We start from the raw sequence: 16017 nt of genomic DNA on the forward strand, positions 1-16017 counted from the left end.
AGAGACAGAGACAGAGAGAGAGGAGGAGGAGTATATAGCAGTCCCTCCAGGAAATTGCGATCGCAATAATGAACACAAATTCAACCAAACGCCGCAAAATTTGCGGGGGATGGCAATTTTTCAAAATCCCCGCGATTTCGCCGCAAAAACGTAGTAAAATGCCGCATCTTTACCTGGGTTTGAGATATATGTGCGCTGCCATTTGCCTGTAACTCCGCAATTTTACCGCAAAAAATGTCGCAAATTGCATCGCAAAATTTGAGATAACCCTCGGCAAGATCAAGCATTTATGATTGCAATAATCACAAAAAAACTCTGCGAGATCCTGGAGGGACTGATACAGTATATATATACTTCAACAGCTGGGTGTGATTTTTATTTTACAATAAAGATTATTACTACTGTACTATAAAAGCAATGCAGTAGCATCAGCTGTGGGCACCGACCTTCAGGCGTTCCGGCGGCGTTCTCGGCCGGGCCGTCGGGCTGAGGAGCAGCGACGTCGTTACACTCCTCCTGATTGGCTGTCTCCTTGGTGTCAGGGGGCAGGGGGGAAGCGGGCGCGGCGGTCGGGGTGACCGGGCTCTCGGGGAGGACGGGGGGGCTGCTGGGCCTGGGGGGAGGGAGGTCAAGGGAGGAGGGGCTCCAGCGGGGCATGTGGGTGATCCCCTCGTCCTCCAGCTCTTTCAGGTAGAACTCTATGATCTCCTTGCCCTGCGAGGGAGGGAGGGAGGGGACGGGGGGAAGAATGGGAGTTAGAGCGAGAAGAGCAGAGGAGGTGGTGGTGATTCAAGGAAAGAGATGATTTGATTTGATCATTGTATGTCTCTTTCGAATATGTTTATTTTGAGCAGATTGACTCGTCTCGTTCCTCCCAAAGAAATGATTGAGTGCATCCCCATAGGAACACGAGACAAGTGAAGGAGCCAGACGGGGAGAAATGAGAGGAATCCATCCCACATGAAAGCAGATGACTCACTGGGTCTAATAGAAGACCCCAGTCCACTCTCAGCTTACACAAGCTTGTTTATGCACCACGACTTTACAAGGGACAGCAGACTTACACAACAGAAACCTCTTAACACCAGGCTCCTCCACTGTCTGTCTGTCTGTCGGTCAAATGCCAACAGATTCTTGGCAGTAGTGTTAAATACTGTAGTCATTTGAGTGTGTGAAAAATGATGATGTGTACCATACACACACACACACCTTTTTGATGCTGCTGGCATACTGTTTCATGGCAAGCTTTTCCACTGTGCTCTCAAAGCCGAAGAAAGACTTGATGTCCAGGCTGGCGGTCTGCTCAAAACATGTCCACTCTTCATTTTCTGGGTGGACCTGTACACACACACACACACAGAAACAAGATGACTGTGTTTCTATGGCAACACACACCCAGCTTTACAGAGTGATGACACACACACCGAGAGCAAATTTCACACTGTGCGCTGCGAGTGGGAGTGTGTGAGTCAGTCTGTCTGCATAAAATTAGCCGGCCCTTTACACACAAGCAGATTGTAGCTACACACACACACGCACATCTCTTAGCCTTTACATGGTGTGTGGGATAAAGGTTATGAAAGTCACTTTCAGCCAAATCAGAGCATATCATCAGTTGATTGCGTTGATTAACAGACTTCTCTTCCTGCATTGCCTTCCTTATAAAAACACAGCTTTGTTATTTCTGTGTGTCAAAAGATTCCAGCACTAACTGTTGCTGCTCTGCAATGGAGGCTGTATTTATGAACTTGAAGTCTTCAGTAACTTGGCAAAAAACAAAAAAACAAACATAATAAAAATAGGTTTTCACTTCATCCTTGTGGGGTATTTTATGTAAAATATATCAAAAGTCATGGTTGTTGAATACTTTCTGAAGCACCAAGTGCTGGTTGCTTCATTAGCCTTTGCTACCGAAATATTTGATCTTTAGCCAAGTCCATGACGTCGGTCTCACTGAGCTGTCTATCCCACTTACTGTGTGTTAGCGTCAAGTGCCAGAGCGCAGCATGAGAACCCTGTGTGGGCCGTGGACCTCAAATTAGCCCTGTGGTTGGTTCGAGGCTAATACGATGTGCTTGACCTCATTAACTCAGAGCACATCCATTCATTGAGGGGCAGATCTTCAGAGTTGAGCGTGTGGCGGCGGCGCACAGAAAGGCGTGCGTGCTGGGAGCGGGGGGCGGGGCATGCGTGGGGCGGGGCATACAGGCTGACTTCAGGTCAGTGTTTGAGTGCATTCAGCCAGACCGTGAGTAAAGGGGCTGAATAATTCACACAGAGAGAACGGTTGGAACAGCGAGTAACACACTCTAGTGCTAGTCTGAACATCTCTCCATTAGCAAGGCTTTCAGCGTGAGGCAGGGAGAGAGGAGGGGCGGCACGGACATGAACATGGGCGCGCCGCCGGCAGGTCACTCCTAGTACTGCAACTGCAAGAGGTGCTTTGGATAATGGCCTCTAGCAAATGGCATGAGGTCCACCAAAAGGCAAACGTGTGTGTGTACAGTGTATGCTACTGACCGAATAGCAGCAGGTCTCGTGGATGATGACCCTGTTGGAGAAGGTCTCGTTATGGGACTCGATGTGCAGCGTCCTCTCCTTCCGGTTCAGGGTGTTCTTCTGGCTGAAGTAGACATAGTCCACCCCCGCAATCTGCACCACAGACACCCAACGAACAAACACAGGTGCAGGATATCAGTCACGGTAAGAAATGACTAGCTGCTACATGAACTGGAATCTGAACTGAAACGGGGAAAAAAAATGATTTTACTCATATGCATACATAGATAGGAGTGACACTTCTATTCCAAAATGCCATATACCAGGGGTTTTCAAAGTCTGAGACTGTGGGCCTCCCCTCAGACAAAGCTTGGAAAAAGGAGCCCCCCCCTCGCTCAATTCCTGGATGCCTATGGGATCATGATGGTGTTATTTGATCCCATAGACACTCAACAGTTGAGCCAAGACAGCCTGATATTGCTGTAACATAGAATAAAAGGTCTCTCTGAAGGCATTTATTAGTTTCTGACTCTGGGAAAGTGTGAAAAACTGTAAAATTCCCCAAAACTACTGTATCTCTGAAATATCCCTTTAACCAAATCACACATTTAGGCTATTCTATGATCTTCTTTTAATAAGTAATTTTCACTTCCATTCACTGAGCCTCCCCTGAATCTGCCTGGAGCCCCCCTGGGGAGGCCCGCCTCCCACTTTGAAAACCCCTGCTATATACAGGATATACATTTTGGAAAAGAAATGCAAAGTGATTGTGGCTCTAACATCAGGCTTTCCTCATATATTGTGTATATTTTGGCAGCCTGCCCAGGCAAATTATAAACCGCAGACAAATAATAAATCACAAAAGGTTTTGTATAACGCTGTGATGTAATACGCTGGCAGAGGAAGACACGGCACACAGCCATAAGCCCCCCGGCAAACTAACCTGCTAAACTGTGGGAAATACTGAAAATGGCACTATTTTGTGAGCAGAAAACATAGGATAGCTAATATCTCCAGCAATACTCAATCATAATTTTCATTCTCAAGACCACAATCACTTTGTATGGGCAGATACTTTTTTTTGTGTGAAATTCAGTCAAGTCAAGTCATCCCTAAAGGCCCAGATCATTTTTTAGTTAGACATTTCTCTTTCTAGTGAAGAGGGGGTGGGCAGGATTCTGGGTGACTGACTCAACGCACCCTCTTGAGGAGGCGTGGGGCGTCCACATCCAGGGCGCAGCGGCGCTGGACCCTATGGGTGGCTCCATCCTCGCCGGTCTCCTCCTCCACCACGTCGCTCGCCACAAACATGGGGATGAGGTGGCAGGTGGGGAAGCGCCGCTCGTAGGCCTGAAAGAGGAAAGAGAATAAGCATCTAACTCAGTGGTGCCGCAGACAGGGAAGTGGTCACTGTGGGGACAAGTTCAATTTAATTTCAATAGAAGTTAGAATTAGGAGGAAATGTGCATTCTGATAAGTTTCACTTCACTGTCTGTTATTTCCGCACATGCAGTACAGACAGACAATACAAATTGTATCCGGTCCGCCCAGAAACTAAATTTGGCCTCGTGACAGTTACAGTACCAAGCCTTCAAGTGTCAAACTCTGCCTTAGCCATAGACATCATTCTACACAGTGAAACCCAAACATCCATCTGAAGGAACAAGAAGGAAAATGATTTTTGAATTTAGGGGGTCTTTAATATATATTTTAATAATAATCATAATCATAATAATAACAACAACAATAATAACAATAATAATAATATACCATACTCCACCAAGAATGTATACAGAAAAAGCTGTGACCAAGTGTCTAACAATACATGCATATTGTAATTGCAATATTCAGCGAAAGAATATTCCTAAATGTTGTGCAGCTACAATACAACACATTGTTGGGAATGCGCTGAGTGAGACTGTAGGTAGGTAGGTGGGCAGAGAACGCCGAAAACAAGTGAGAGGCTCCTTCACCTCTGCACCGTTCCAAACGTCCCACTTGAGCTGAGCCACAGCAAAGAGGCTTTGTTATTCCTTTACAACAACGGGCTCAAAACACATGAACAGCCTCTGTGGCCCGGGTGGCAACAACTGTCCCCAAATGATGTGATCTCATCTCATACACACAAAGCAGACAGATAGATCTACTGGAAGAGGATGTGATGTCATACACACAAAGCAGACTGTGAGATATCTACTGGAAGAGGATGTGATGTCATACACACAAAGCAGACTGTGAGAGATCTACTGGAAGAGGATGTGATGTCATACACACAAAGCAGACTGTGAGAGATCTACTGGAAGAGGATGTGATGTCATACACACAAAGCAGACTGTGAGAGATCTACTGGAAGAGGATGTGATGTCATACACACAAAGCAGACAGAGAGATCAACTGGAAGAGGATGTGATGTCATACACACAAAGCAGACAGAGAGATCTACTGGAAGAGGATGTGATGTCATACACACAAAGCAGACTGTGAGAGATCTACTGGAAGAGGATGTGATGTCATACACACAAAGCAGACTGTGAGAGATCTACTGGAAGAGGATGTGATGTCATACACACAAAGCAGACTGTGAGAGATCTACTGGAAGAGGATGTGATGTCATACACACAAAGCAGACTGTGAGAGATCTACTGGAAGAGGATGTGATGTCATACACACAAAGCAGACTTTGAGAGATCTACTGGAAGAGGATGTGATGTCATACACACAAAGCAGACTGTGAGAGATCTACTGGAAGAGGATGTGATGTCATACATACAAAGCAGCCTGTGGGAGATCGACTGGAAGAGGATGTGATGTCATACATACAAAGCAGCCTGTGGGAGATCGACTGGAAGAGGATGTGATGTCATACACACAAAGCAGACTGTGAGAGATCTACTGGAAGAGGATGTGATGTCATACACACAAAGCAGACAGTGAGAGATCAACTGGAAGAGGATGTGATGTCATACACACAAAGCAGACTGTGAGAGATCAACTGGAAGAGGATGTGATGTCATACACACAAAGCAGACTGAGAGAGATCTACTGGAAGAGGATGTGATGTCATACACACAAAGCAGCCTGTGGGAGATCGACTGGAAGAGGATGTGATCTCTCATACACACAAAGCAGACTGTGAGAGATCTACTGGAAGAGGATGTGATGTCATACACACAAAGCAGCCTGTGGGAGATCGACTGGAAGAGGATGTGATGTCATACACACAAAGCAGCCTGTGGGAGATCGACTGGAAGAGGATGTGATGTCATACACACAAAGCAGACAGAGAGATCGACTGGAAGTCAGCGAGGGCTTGGCTGAGTGAGTGTCAGGCTGTCAGCAGAGTGTGGTCGATAAAGGAGGCGTGTTCTGTGGAGCGTGGGACAAGCAGATCTTGGAGTTCAGTTCAGTTCTTTGACGAGCACAGCCATTTCACTGTGACTAAGACGGGGCTTACTTACAATTTAACAGAGCTGCATAGGAGCCCACCCACATACATTCAGCTGACGTTCTTATGCACAGGACCACAGTCAGGGAGTGCACATGTATGTCACTGGCAATGTAGATTTTAGATCTTTTCCGGCAGTGTGATTACAGCAGTGTAGAGCTCCCAAAAGTGTGTGTGTGTGTGTGTGTGTGTGGGGGGGGGGGATCTGCTCAGTATCTCACTATATTGAGAAACTTTTCTTGTTGTAACAAGATCTTTAACACGACATTTTCACCTATATCTTTTCTCGTTATTATGACACACCAACTTATCTCATTATAACGAGAAACTTATCTGGTTATTATGACGAACCAGCTTATCTCATTATTATAACAAGAAACAAGAATGTTTCTCAGAACGAGCTACTGAGCAGACCCCCCCCCCCCCCTCCCCCCCCACTGAGGCAGCTCTATGCTTGCGTACGTACAGTAGCTAAATGCTAAATGCTTGATGTTCAAAACTGGACAGATGCTGACTTGTTGTCAGGGCAACGTTGTTTTGCGCAGACCATTTCCACTCCCGGACACAGATAGGAGTGTGTTTAGTGTGCTCAGTATGTGAGAGCAGCAGCAGGTAGTACTAGTAGGCACAGCGTGGTGGCACAGCAGCTGCTGGCTGGCACAGCGCTGCCAGGCCGCTGACTGAGTGAATGCTGAGCTGTTTTTCAGCCGCTCTCTAGAACACAGGCTGTGTGGGCTTTGTCCTGCAGTCAGCACTACAGCACTGACTGCTGTAAACATCACTTTCACCCACCATTAAAACAACCTCACGTCAACAACAAACCGCCAACACAACCCCATGTCACACGCCACGCCCCCCCCCCCCCAAAACAAAAAACAAAAAACAAAAAAACAAGCACTTTTCACTACAAACAGCAACTCAACACAAAACACTAGGCCTACGTACAAAAACATCACATTTAGTTTGCACCAGGCGGCACAGTGCGAAGCAGTAAGAGGCACAGAAACAAACTAAATCAGAGCCTTGCTTTGCTTCAAAACAGCCTATAATGACAAAACCAACAAACTGGCTAAAGGTTATCCGCCGCTTGTGCAGTGAGAATAGTCTGGCTGTTAAAGTTGGATGAAAACAGGAAGACTGAAGGTCGTGACACCAGACCATTCTTCATAGGGGAACAGAAGGCCATGCTGCGTGCCTCCAACGTTTGTCCAGCAACACACACACAGGGAGGCAAATGTGCTCACATCACTTCACATTCTCATTGCCTCCCATTCTGAACTACGGCGTTCACATTGTGCTGTAAGTTTCAAAATTGACTATCCATGGTTTTATTATTCCGATTGGCATTGTGGTTTTGAACGTTAAAGATTATTCATTGCAATGTCTGCTTATGGTTGATGGCCTGGTTCCACAATTTAATGTCTGAGTATTTCATTAGCATGGCTAATGCAATTAAAGCAGACGTGGCTTAGAAGATAGCCTATAGCTTTACCTGCCCAAATGTAGGTTACTACTAGATCATGTGTGGCAAATAGGTCAAACTGCTTTGCATGTTATGTGGCTTGATATTCCAGCCAAGATAAATCATACTGGCATTTCCTGCTTGGCAGGTGTTCATGCCTGACCCTGTTTGTAGGTGAGAAGCCTCAGAGCTACAGTACATCCGGGATGTCTGACCTCTAACAGGATCTAACCTACATTCATCTCATTTTGATAATCCACAGCAGAACTTCCTTCAGTCACAAGTGGTGTTTTGAAGAGATGTTCTGCATGTGTGACTCACAATACACACAGATAAGGGCAAACACTGTATGACAGTCAGCAAATATTTAAGTCGTCTGAGATCTATCCAGACCGTCACTTGATCAGAATCAGAATGACTTTTATTGCCACAATATGTAAAGATGACATACGAGGAATTTGTCTTAGTGTCAGTATGCAGCGTAACGGTCATATCAATATTCAGAAGACAAAAAGAAGATATATAAAGACAAAAATCACAAATAATTACTAATCCTTAGTAGAGGGGGCTTTCGGGCCTTGTTGATGAGGCCGATGGCAGTTGGGAAGGAGCTGCTCTTGTGGCGAGAGGTTTTGGTCTCTTGCCGAGGAACGATCTTTAACGATCTACAATAGTTGGCAGATAAGTGAGGACGTGTTTGGTACGTCCAGAGTAATGAGGACACTCTCTTCCATTTCTCCTCGTCCCCACTAGATTAACGTCAGGAATAGTACTGTAACTGGGCTGATGGGATGCTGCTGCTGACATAATCATCTTTGGATTTGCTCCAGCCGGTCTACTGAATCCAGTTACAGAGCGAATGCTGTATATGTATTATAAATTACATTTTCTTCCAAGAGTTCTGGGCTTAAATCAACGAAACATCTGTGATTAGTTACCTCCCAAATCCAAAGCAGATTTCTACATAGGTGCTCAGTTTAACAGCTACATCATACCCTGTGTATTGAAGAAGGAAAAAAAACCCATTCCTAGTTATATAAGACACCGTTGGGTGCAGAGCATCGAGTCACCCCTAACAGGCACGCTACCCAAATTCCACCACGGCAAATATTGATCATCCTCTGCCACAACCCTTCCCTGGAGCGCCTTATCACACTGGAGACTAGAAAGAGAAATAAAAACATACTTCTAAGGAAATCAGATTTCGTTTCCAGACAAGCTGCAGCAAGTATGTATGCGTGTGTGAGAAGAAGGATTGTGTGCACATCCTCCAGTCTCTATGGCGACAGGATACATTCGGACGCACACCTCAACACAGGCCAAGCTGTGAGTAATCGGTTCCTGGAATTCGGCCGGAGATGATACTATGTGCTTTCCATGAGAGAAAAGAATCCAAAACAATACGTTGTGACTTAATCCTTTCCTGCACATAGAAAACAATTTCCCTTTGGACCAGATGCAATGAGGAGAAGGCCATGGATATGGAAGAATAAGGCCTCTTTTGCTCAGGAAGAGAGATTGAGGAAATTTAGTGCGAGGAGGAAAACAATCCAGGCATACATAATCCACTTTTGGACTATAAAGGCCTGCATGGTGCATGTTTACACCACTGTAGTACTACAGGGCCAGAACACTGGCAGGCAGCCCAGCAGATATCTGGCTTGCTAAAGCGGGGGCATGAAAAACAAGCTTGGTGCTGCCTCAACTTTGGGCCTTTACAGGTCAGGATGATTTATGGAATATAAAGAAGAAATACATCGCTAGTATACAACTACAAGTATATTAGCTTAGCTTGTTTGTCATTCTCGTGATAAACACCTTTCTCACAAGAAGTCATTACTATTTGCAGACTCTTGCGACAATTAATTGAGTATGGGGTATGATGAACCAAAAGCTGAGAACTTCTTGGATACATACTGTATCAGGCTATCAGAATTACTCTATTCGCCAACTACAGTAAATCAAAACTTGTGACATTGTTGCTGAGACACAACAGCTAACATAGAAACAGTGTATCCAGGCAGTGAACTTGATTTGTAAGTGCTGATTTATGTATGAGACAGTTCTACACTCTGAGCTCTGAGGCAATGCTTCAATCAATGTACAGCTGTTCACTCATCTGATTCTGAACTGCTCGGAGAGCTGCAAGTTGCAAAAGGCCCATCATGCAATGCATGAACTGACCCGCTGATACGAGTGCACCCAGTTTTGCGCTGCTATTTTTTACCCCTGCTATTTTTATCAGCTGACTTCTCTGGCGGCTGGGAAAATGAGAACATTTTGGTTGGGGGGGGGGTCACTTTTACGATTAAGATAGTTGATGAGGACAGCTTAGGGTCAAGGCTGTTTTTCAACGCAGAAAAAGGGAACGAAAAAGACAGAAAAACATTCTACCAAGGGGAGAAAAGCGATTGACTAACATCCTTAGCAAGAAATGTTTCAGTCGACAGGTTCAAGTGTCAGGTGAAGTCATTTTAATATTTGAATAGAGAGCAAACAATGCCTTTTGTAACTCCTTCATGTTCCCTTCTCACATTTCACGACAATTGAGCTCGGGTTACCTACTCACTTACCTACTCATTTAGAAACCACTACTATCAATTTGTCCCAGTACTAATTAGTTGGTCTTTTAAGCTATAGTAAAGATCTTGAAAAGATGCTCAAGTTTTCCACTCAACATTTGCACATAAAACATTTGCACATAGGTTGAGGCGATGTCTCGTCATAGACACTGGGGTAGCTGGCTCAGCCTGGCTGGGGGCGGGGTCAGGGTGGGGTAAATCCCCCGTTCTATCCATTCAGCAAAGTTAGAATTTAGCTGCTAGCCCAGCCCAGGCAGACACGATCGGGGATTTAACCACTGCAGTAAACGCACATCTGAACAGACGTCTTGTGTTCTGCTCTAGAACCCCCAAACCTGTAGTTTAGAGCCGCAGCACCGTCCTTTGGTGAGTCAGCCCATTGAGATATATCGATATATCGATCGAGATATATATACAAATTATACCTTTGACGTCAGACACCAACAACGAGTGGCTTTGATTGAGTGCTGTGATGTCATTCCACCCAGGGTCGATCCAGGCCTGTGACCTGTTAGCAGGGACGTCATTGCAGGGTTGAGATCACACAGTCACATACTTGTAGAGTTGTGGGGAAAGTCCTATTGGGTGTGCCACTTATTGATTGGACTGACTGGGTCATGTTGAACGCTGCTGGTCTTGCTGGCAGAGGATGCTGGTCTGGTCTGGTGGACAGGCTCAAGAACATTTGAGAAACCATCACAGATTGGTGTTCCACTCCAGGCCATCGTTGTATTGGCTCCTCAGGTATAATGGTAGGCTGGTCCCAGACTCCTGAATTGCGCCCCGCCCACTATTCAGATTTTGTAGAGCAATTCAGAGTCTGGTGTTGCTTGTTTTTGCTCTGACTTTTCCGGCAGGACTCACGTTTGAAATGTTTGTGCAACAGTTTTTCACTGGTGTTTGGGCAGAATATATTTGTTGGAATCACCCCGGTACGCAAAACATTGTCTTTGCAAAGACAATCTTTTTAGGCCCGTGACAGGCCAGAGCAGCTGGATACGTCAGTCACACCCCACACATAGAAAATGGCTGAGAATGCAATTGATCTCAGGCTGAATCATGGTGGTAACAAAATGGACATTGTGTGAATATCAGGCTGGTATAATGGCACCAGCTGGGATGCCAGTGCTGCCTGCCACCAACAATGACAATGAAGTCACATTCACTCATGATGAGACAGGTAGCACATGTCGTGTTGTGTCAGCGCCAGGTTTGAGGTGAATGCTATAGAGCTATAGAGCAGAGGTTCTCAAAGGGGGCTCCAAACAGTTTCAGGGGAGGCTCAGTGAATGGCATTTTACTGTTGTTTCCATTTCCACGTCAGGCAGACCTTTTTTGTATGTATTTGGTGTAGTCTTCTTATCTGTGTCAACAGTAATACCAGGCTATCTTGGCTCAATTGTTGAGTGGCAATAGGATCAAATAACATAATCATGATGGGGGAGGGGGGCTTTGTTCAAGCGTCAGCGCCTGAGTGAGGGGAGGCCCACAGTCTCAGACTTTGAAAGGACTTTTGGGAGCCAGCTTCAGACTGCTGGCTTTCAGTTTCTTCTGATCAATTAAAATGCAGGGAGGTGGGTGACAAACAGCGCTGTTAATGGATACTTAGCAGATCCATCTATTCAGTTATATAACGACTATAATAATGTACAAAATGGCTATTTTCTTGTCTTCTTTCACTATAAAGTATATATATATATATATATATATATATATATATATATATATACGTATATATATATACAGCATTATTATCTGCTTTGTTCTCCAATTCCAAGCACCACCTTATTTGATCACTCTAGGCCCTAGCTGTTCTGTTCGATTCTGGTGACCATACAGTCTAGGGCTAGGCTCTAGACTCTAGGATCACCAGAATCGAACAGGGTCACCAGAATCGAACAGAACATCATGCCTACAATTTAAATGGAAGATGTAAAACCAAGCTTGGTTGGTTGATCCTATTCAAACTTGAACCTATTCTGTGTACCACCTCCCCCCCGCAGTCTCTGATGCATTGTATCTCAAAGTAGAATGACCATCAAAACAATGTTTAAAAAGAGAAGCCGGTGGCAGGAGGACCTCCACTTGCTCCATTCAACATGTGCAAGAGTGGTTTCATGATGCTTCATGTCCCCTCTTGAATGAGATCATGTGTGTGTATCGCTGTTCATGTGAGCTACAGTAAGCAGCAGGTGAGACCACTCTCTTGGGGAAGGATCCTGTATGTACCGAGGAGGACCTCCATGTCCCCGTTGCTCTCTATAGCTGGGCCAACCAGTTCTACAGCTTCAGACTGCAGCGCTACAGGGATACCGAGTGTGGACACAGCTGCAGACTGCAGAGCTGAGTGTAGTAGTAATGAAAAAATAAAGTTGTATAGCACTTAGCTATATAGATATTTGACGAGCCTAACACACCACGAAACCGAAGTGACAGGGCAACACAAAAAAGATCAAGATAGCGTTAAAATATGCAGAGCAAGATTAGAGATTAAAGCAAACCTTTGTTAGGGTTTTGTTGATGTCAAGTGTAAAGGGAGAGAGCTCCAGAGGAAGGAGAGTGTTATGCAAAAACAGTCTTCATGGGCGGTGATTGGAATAGCAAAAGGTAGGTAGTGTGAAAACCGATGCAAATCCAGAGGGCAACAAACCAACCAACCAAGATTTGTCATGCAAATATATTTGAGGCTGACAAGTGGCCTGGTAAAATCACCCCGTCTGTTTTTGCAGAACCAATTTCTTCTGATCCATCACGCCACTTTCCACATTGTTACTAGCTGGTGTGGGATAGGTGCAGCAACCCACTTGTGGATTCCATCGCTTGTCCTCCCATCTGCTCTGAGAGCATCTAGGCCTGCCTAGGTGTAGGCTGGATTTATGGTGGGGGAGAGAACAAGCTCCTGATTGAGCAGAGGCAACAATACAGCCTTTGGTCTCTGTGTGCATGCCATGCCATGCCACCCACTTCTTTTCCTCCAATCGTCTCACTATTACAGTGTGCATTGTAATGGCAGAGCTCTAAGCTTCCTTTCCATCTATCTGATATGAACCGTCCTTTGCTAAGTCATCATCCATGACTTCATGCCAGCGTTTGCTTTTCTTTGCATAGAGTGCTGCTGATGCCAAATGCCAATCATAGTAAATGAGCAGCATGCACTGCAGTGATATGATGCCATTGATCGATGATGCCATTCAATTTGTTTATGAGGGACGGGTCGTTAGAAGAAGGAATGTTATGTTAAGCTAAGCTAAGTCAGTGTACTTCTATTTAAAAGCTTAGCTTTAATCCGGATTTTAGCCACGCCGCCTAATTCATTATTGAATTGTATATTTATTTATTTTTGATTTATTTAATGTCATTTGTTTGTGTTCTTATCTCTCTGGTATCCCCCCCCCCCCCCCCCCCACACACACACACACAGTACATTTGTTCTATTTGCACCCTGAGCACTTTGTAACTTCTCTTAACATGATAGGATATTGGCAAAGCAATACTGAAACACTTTTAGACTGTGGTTGAAAATAGTCCGTTTTGACGGTAAAGTAAAAAAAAAAAAATCCCCACAGATCACCCAATGGAATAATTGTGATCGCAATATCTTGCAAAAAATAATCAAGATGAACATTCAAGCATAACTGTTCACTTCTATGAGAATTCCACATGAGCGATGAGTTACAGGAACCTGTGCAGTATAACTGATATGCCCTCCTTTACAGCTATTCTATCATTCAATAATTATTTCTGTGAAGTAAGCCCAACCTCTATATGGCTACTGGCTCTCGGTAGATGCTGCTGCAGCAGCTTCGTTAGCAGCACCTCATCTCTTCCAGGAAAGGTTGCGTGAGGAGCAGTGAACCTAAGGACAGCCGGGGCATGGCAGAGAAGTGGGGCAGCGGTGATTTGTGATCACTGCGTCGCCAGAAGGATTTATGGGATACACACTGTGTGTGAGCTGAGGTGATACACTGTGTGTGGATACACTGTGTGTGTGGATACACTGTGTGTGAGCTGAGGTGTGACTGAGAATGCGCACAAGGCTGAGGGTGAAGAGAGACTGAATTGGCATACTAATTAAGTGGGCTGGGGGAAGAAGGATGGGGGGTCTGTCCGTGGAGTGGTCCCGTACCACAAATAATCAGAATATGTGGCAGAATGCGTACACTGTCACACTGTGACACACACTGTGACACAAATTTACTGTGTAGAGACGTTCCTATTAACGTCACTCTCGGCTCCTCCTACGTACGCATGATGTGAGTCACTATCCAACTGCTACGCTACAGGGTGTCTGCGGGGGCAAATTAATCTACGGGTCATTGTGTAAGTAAGAGTACATGTGTGCACAAATTCATCCATCCACTTGTATGGATGTGTGTGTGTGTGTGTGACGGCACGCGTGACGCATGCGTGTCCATATAGGACCAGCAGAGGGAAGAGGAGTGGGGGAGGGGAGCTTGCCGGGCCAGCGTCTCTCTCAACCTTGCAGCATGAAGGAGACAGAGTATCCTTGTGAATGAAATGAGCTGCAGAATTTTTTTACACCGGCTCCCGGAGTCACATGGTGCCGGCAAACAGGCTTTTATCAATGCGGGTTCCAGCAGCAGCATGCGGGAAGATGAGTGCCAAGGCAGCCAGGCCATCGTTCTGTAACGATTTGTGCCAAAGAGTATCTGCCAGAATCAATGAATTACACGTGGCAGGCAAAGCTCTGACAAATTCATTCAGAAGAGTGGAGGGAGATTCTCTGAACCAAAAGACAGGGGCAATGCTGGGAAAATGTTTATATATATACACATATATATATATATATATATATATACACACATCATTGGTGATAGACATACTACAATTCCTAGTTGGTCCACAAGCTCCACTGATGAACTGTGAGTGTGAGTGGAATGTAAAGCAGCATAGAGGCCTGCACAGCACAGGACTGTTTTCTCTGGATTCCTGACCATTACCGCACACTCCCACAATGCATGTGCCCGCAGGCAAGCGCAAACCTCCCGCCCGGGCGGCACCCTCTATTGGCGAGATCCCGCACCGGGACCCGATGCAAATAGTGAATAGAAATGTTAATACCCGAAGCCTGAGCGCAACCCTGATCTTGTCATTTTTCCTCTTCCTCCTCTTGTTTGTTCTTCCTCCTCCAACTCCACCTACAGCGGAGCGCGCACTGTCCAAAGATCACTTTATGCCCAATAAGAAGATGGATCATTCGGTAGTAAACGAGGAGAGAGTGAAATCCCGGGACCCGCACTTTATTTTTTGTCGCCCGCAGCAAAGCTCAAACTTCCCGCCCGGCGCCCGACCACTCGCTCCTACGAGATTTGCGTGGTGGCCTTTTTTTCCCCCCCAATTGGACCACATCACCATGAAAGAGTACGACTAAAATAATGAAATTACTTGAAATGAAATGAAAAATAAATAAAAATCAACAACTCCATGTGATTCTTTAACCCAATTCCATCATCCAGGTCGACAATGTAGGTGAACCTTCCGATTGTATAAGGGGATATTAGTAAACACCTTGGGAATTGAGTCCATTAGGAGAAGTGAGTGTGGTGGACCAGCCAGGGGCTTACAGATGGATTAAAACAGGGTAAAGCCTCGGGGGCCAGAGAATTGCGCTGCAACAGCCTTAAACCAAACCTGGATGCAAGTGGGTCAGGACCTGCTGGGACACCTGGCTGGGCCATTCTGTACCGGGCCGGGCCAGACAGAGAGAACGGGACAGCACAATAAGCCCAGTTTAGAAACACCGGGCTCACAGTAAATGGGCACAATGAATGTTTCGGGCCGCCCTGACTCGAAAAACCTGCTATGGCTGACCCATATACAGACAGTGATAGGAGGCGCAGAGAGCTCAACCTAGTTCATGGCACAAAGGAAGACAGAATTAATAGACTGTTCAGAATCTGTGTTACATAGCTGGCAGCTGGGCAGCACACATGATCAAAAAATGAGTTCAAAGAGCAAACCGAATGAAAATTGTGTAAAATGCATAATTTTGCATAATAAATGTACAG

The 16017-nt window shown here is 45.4% G+C and overlaps 1 protein-coding gene across 1 annotated transcript in view; it reads right to left on the reverse strand.

Moving 5' to 3' along the window:
• LOC310793850 (SEC14-like protein 1) overlaps positions 1-16017 on the reverse strand; it is a 44237-nt gene that overhangs the window by 16123 nt on the left and 12097 nt on the right. The window contains exons 3-6 of the mRNA XM_083655743.1: positions 3700-3849; positions 2521-2652; positions 1210-1338; positions 447-714 (exon numbers count right to left, since the gene is read on the reverse strand). Coding sequence (XP_083511869.1) covers positions 447-714; positions 1210-1338; positions 2521-2652; positions 3700-3849 — 679 coding nt within the window. The remainder of the gene's footprint in view (positions 1-446; positions 715-1209; positions 1339-2520; positions 2653-3699; positions 3850-16017) is intronic.

This window comes from Poromitra crassiceps (genome assembly GCF_964638095.1).
Source record: "Poromitra crassiceps genome assembly, chromosome: 19".
Lineage (NCBI taxonomy): Eukaryota > Metazoa > Chordata > Actinopteri > Beryciformes > Melamphaidae > Poromitra > Poromitra crassiceps.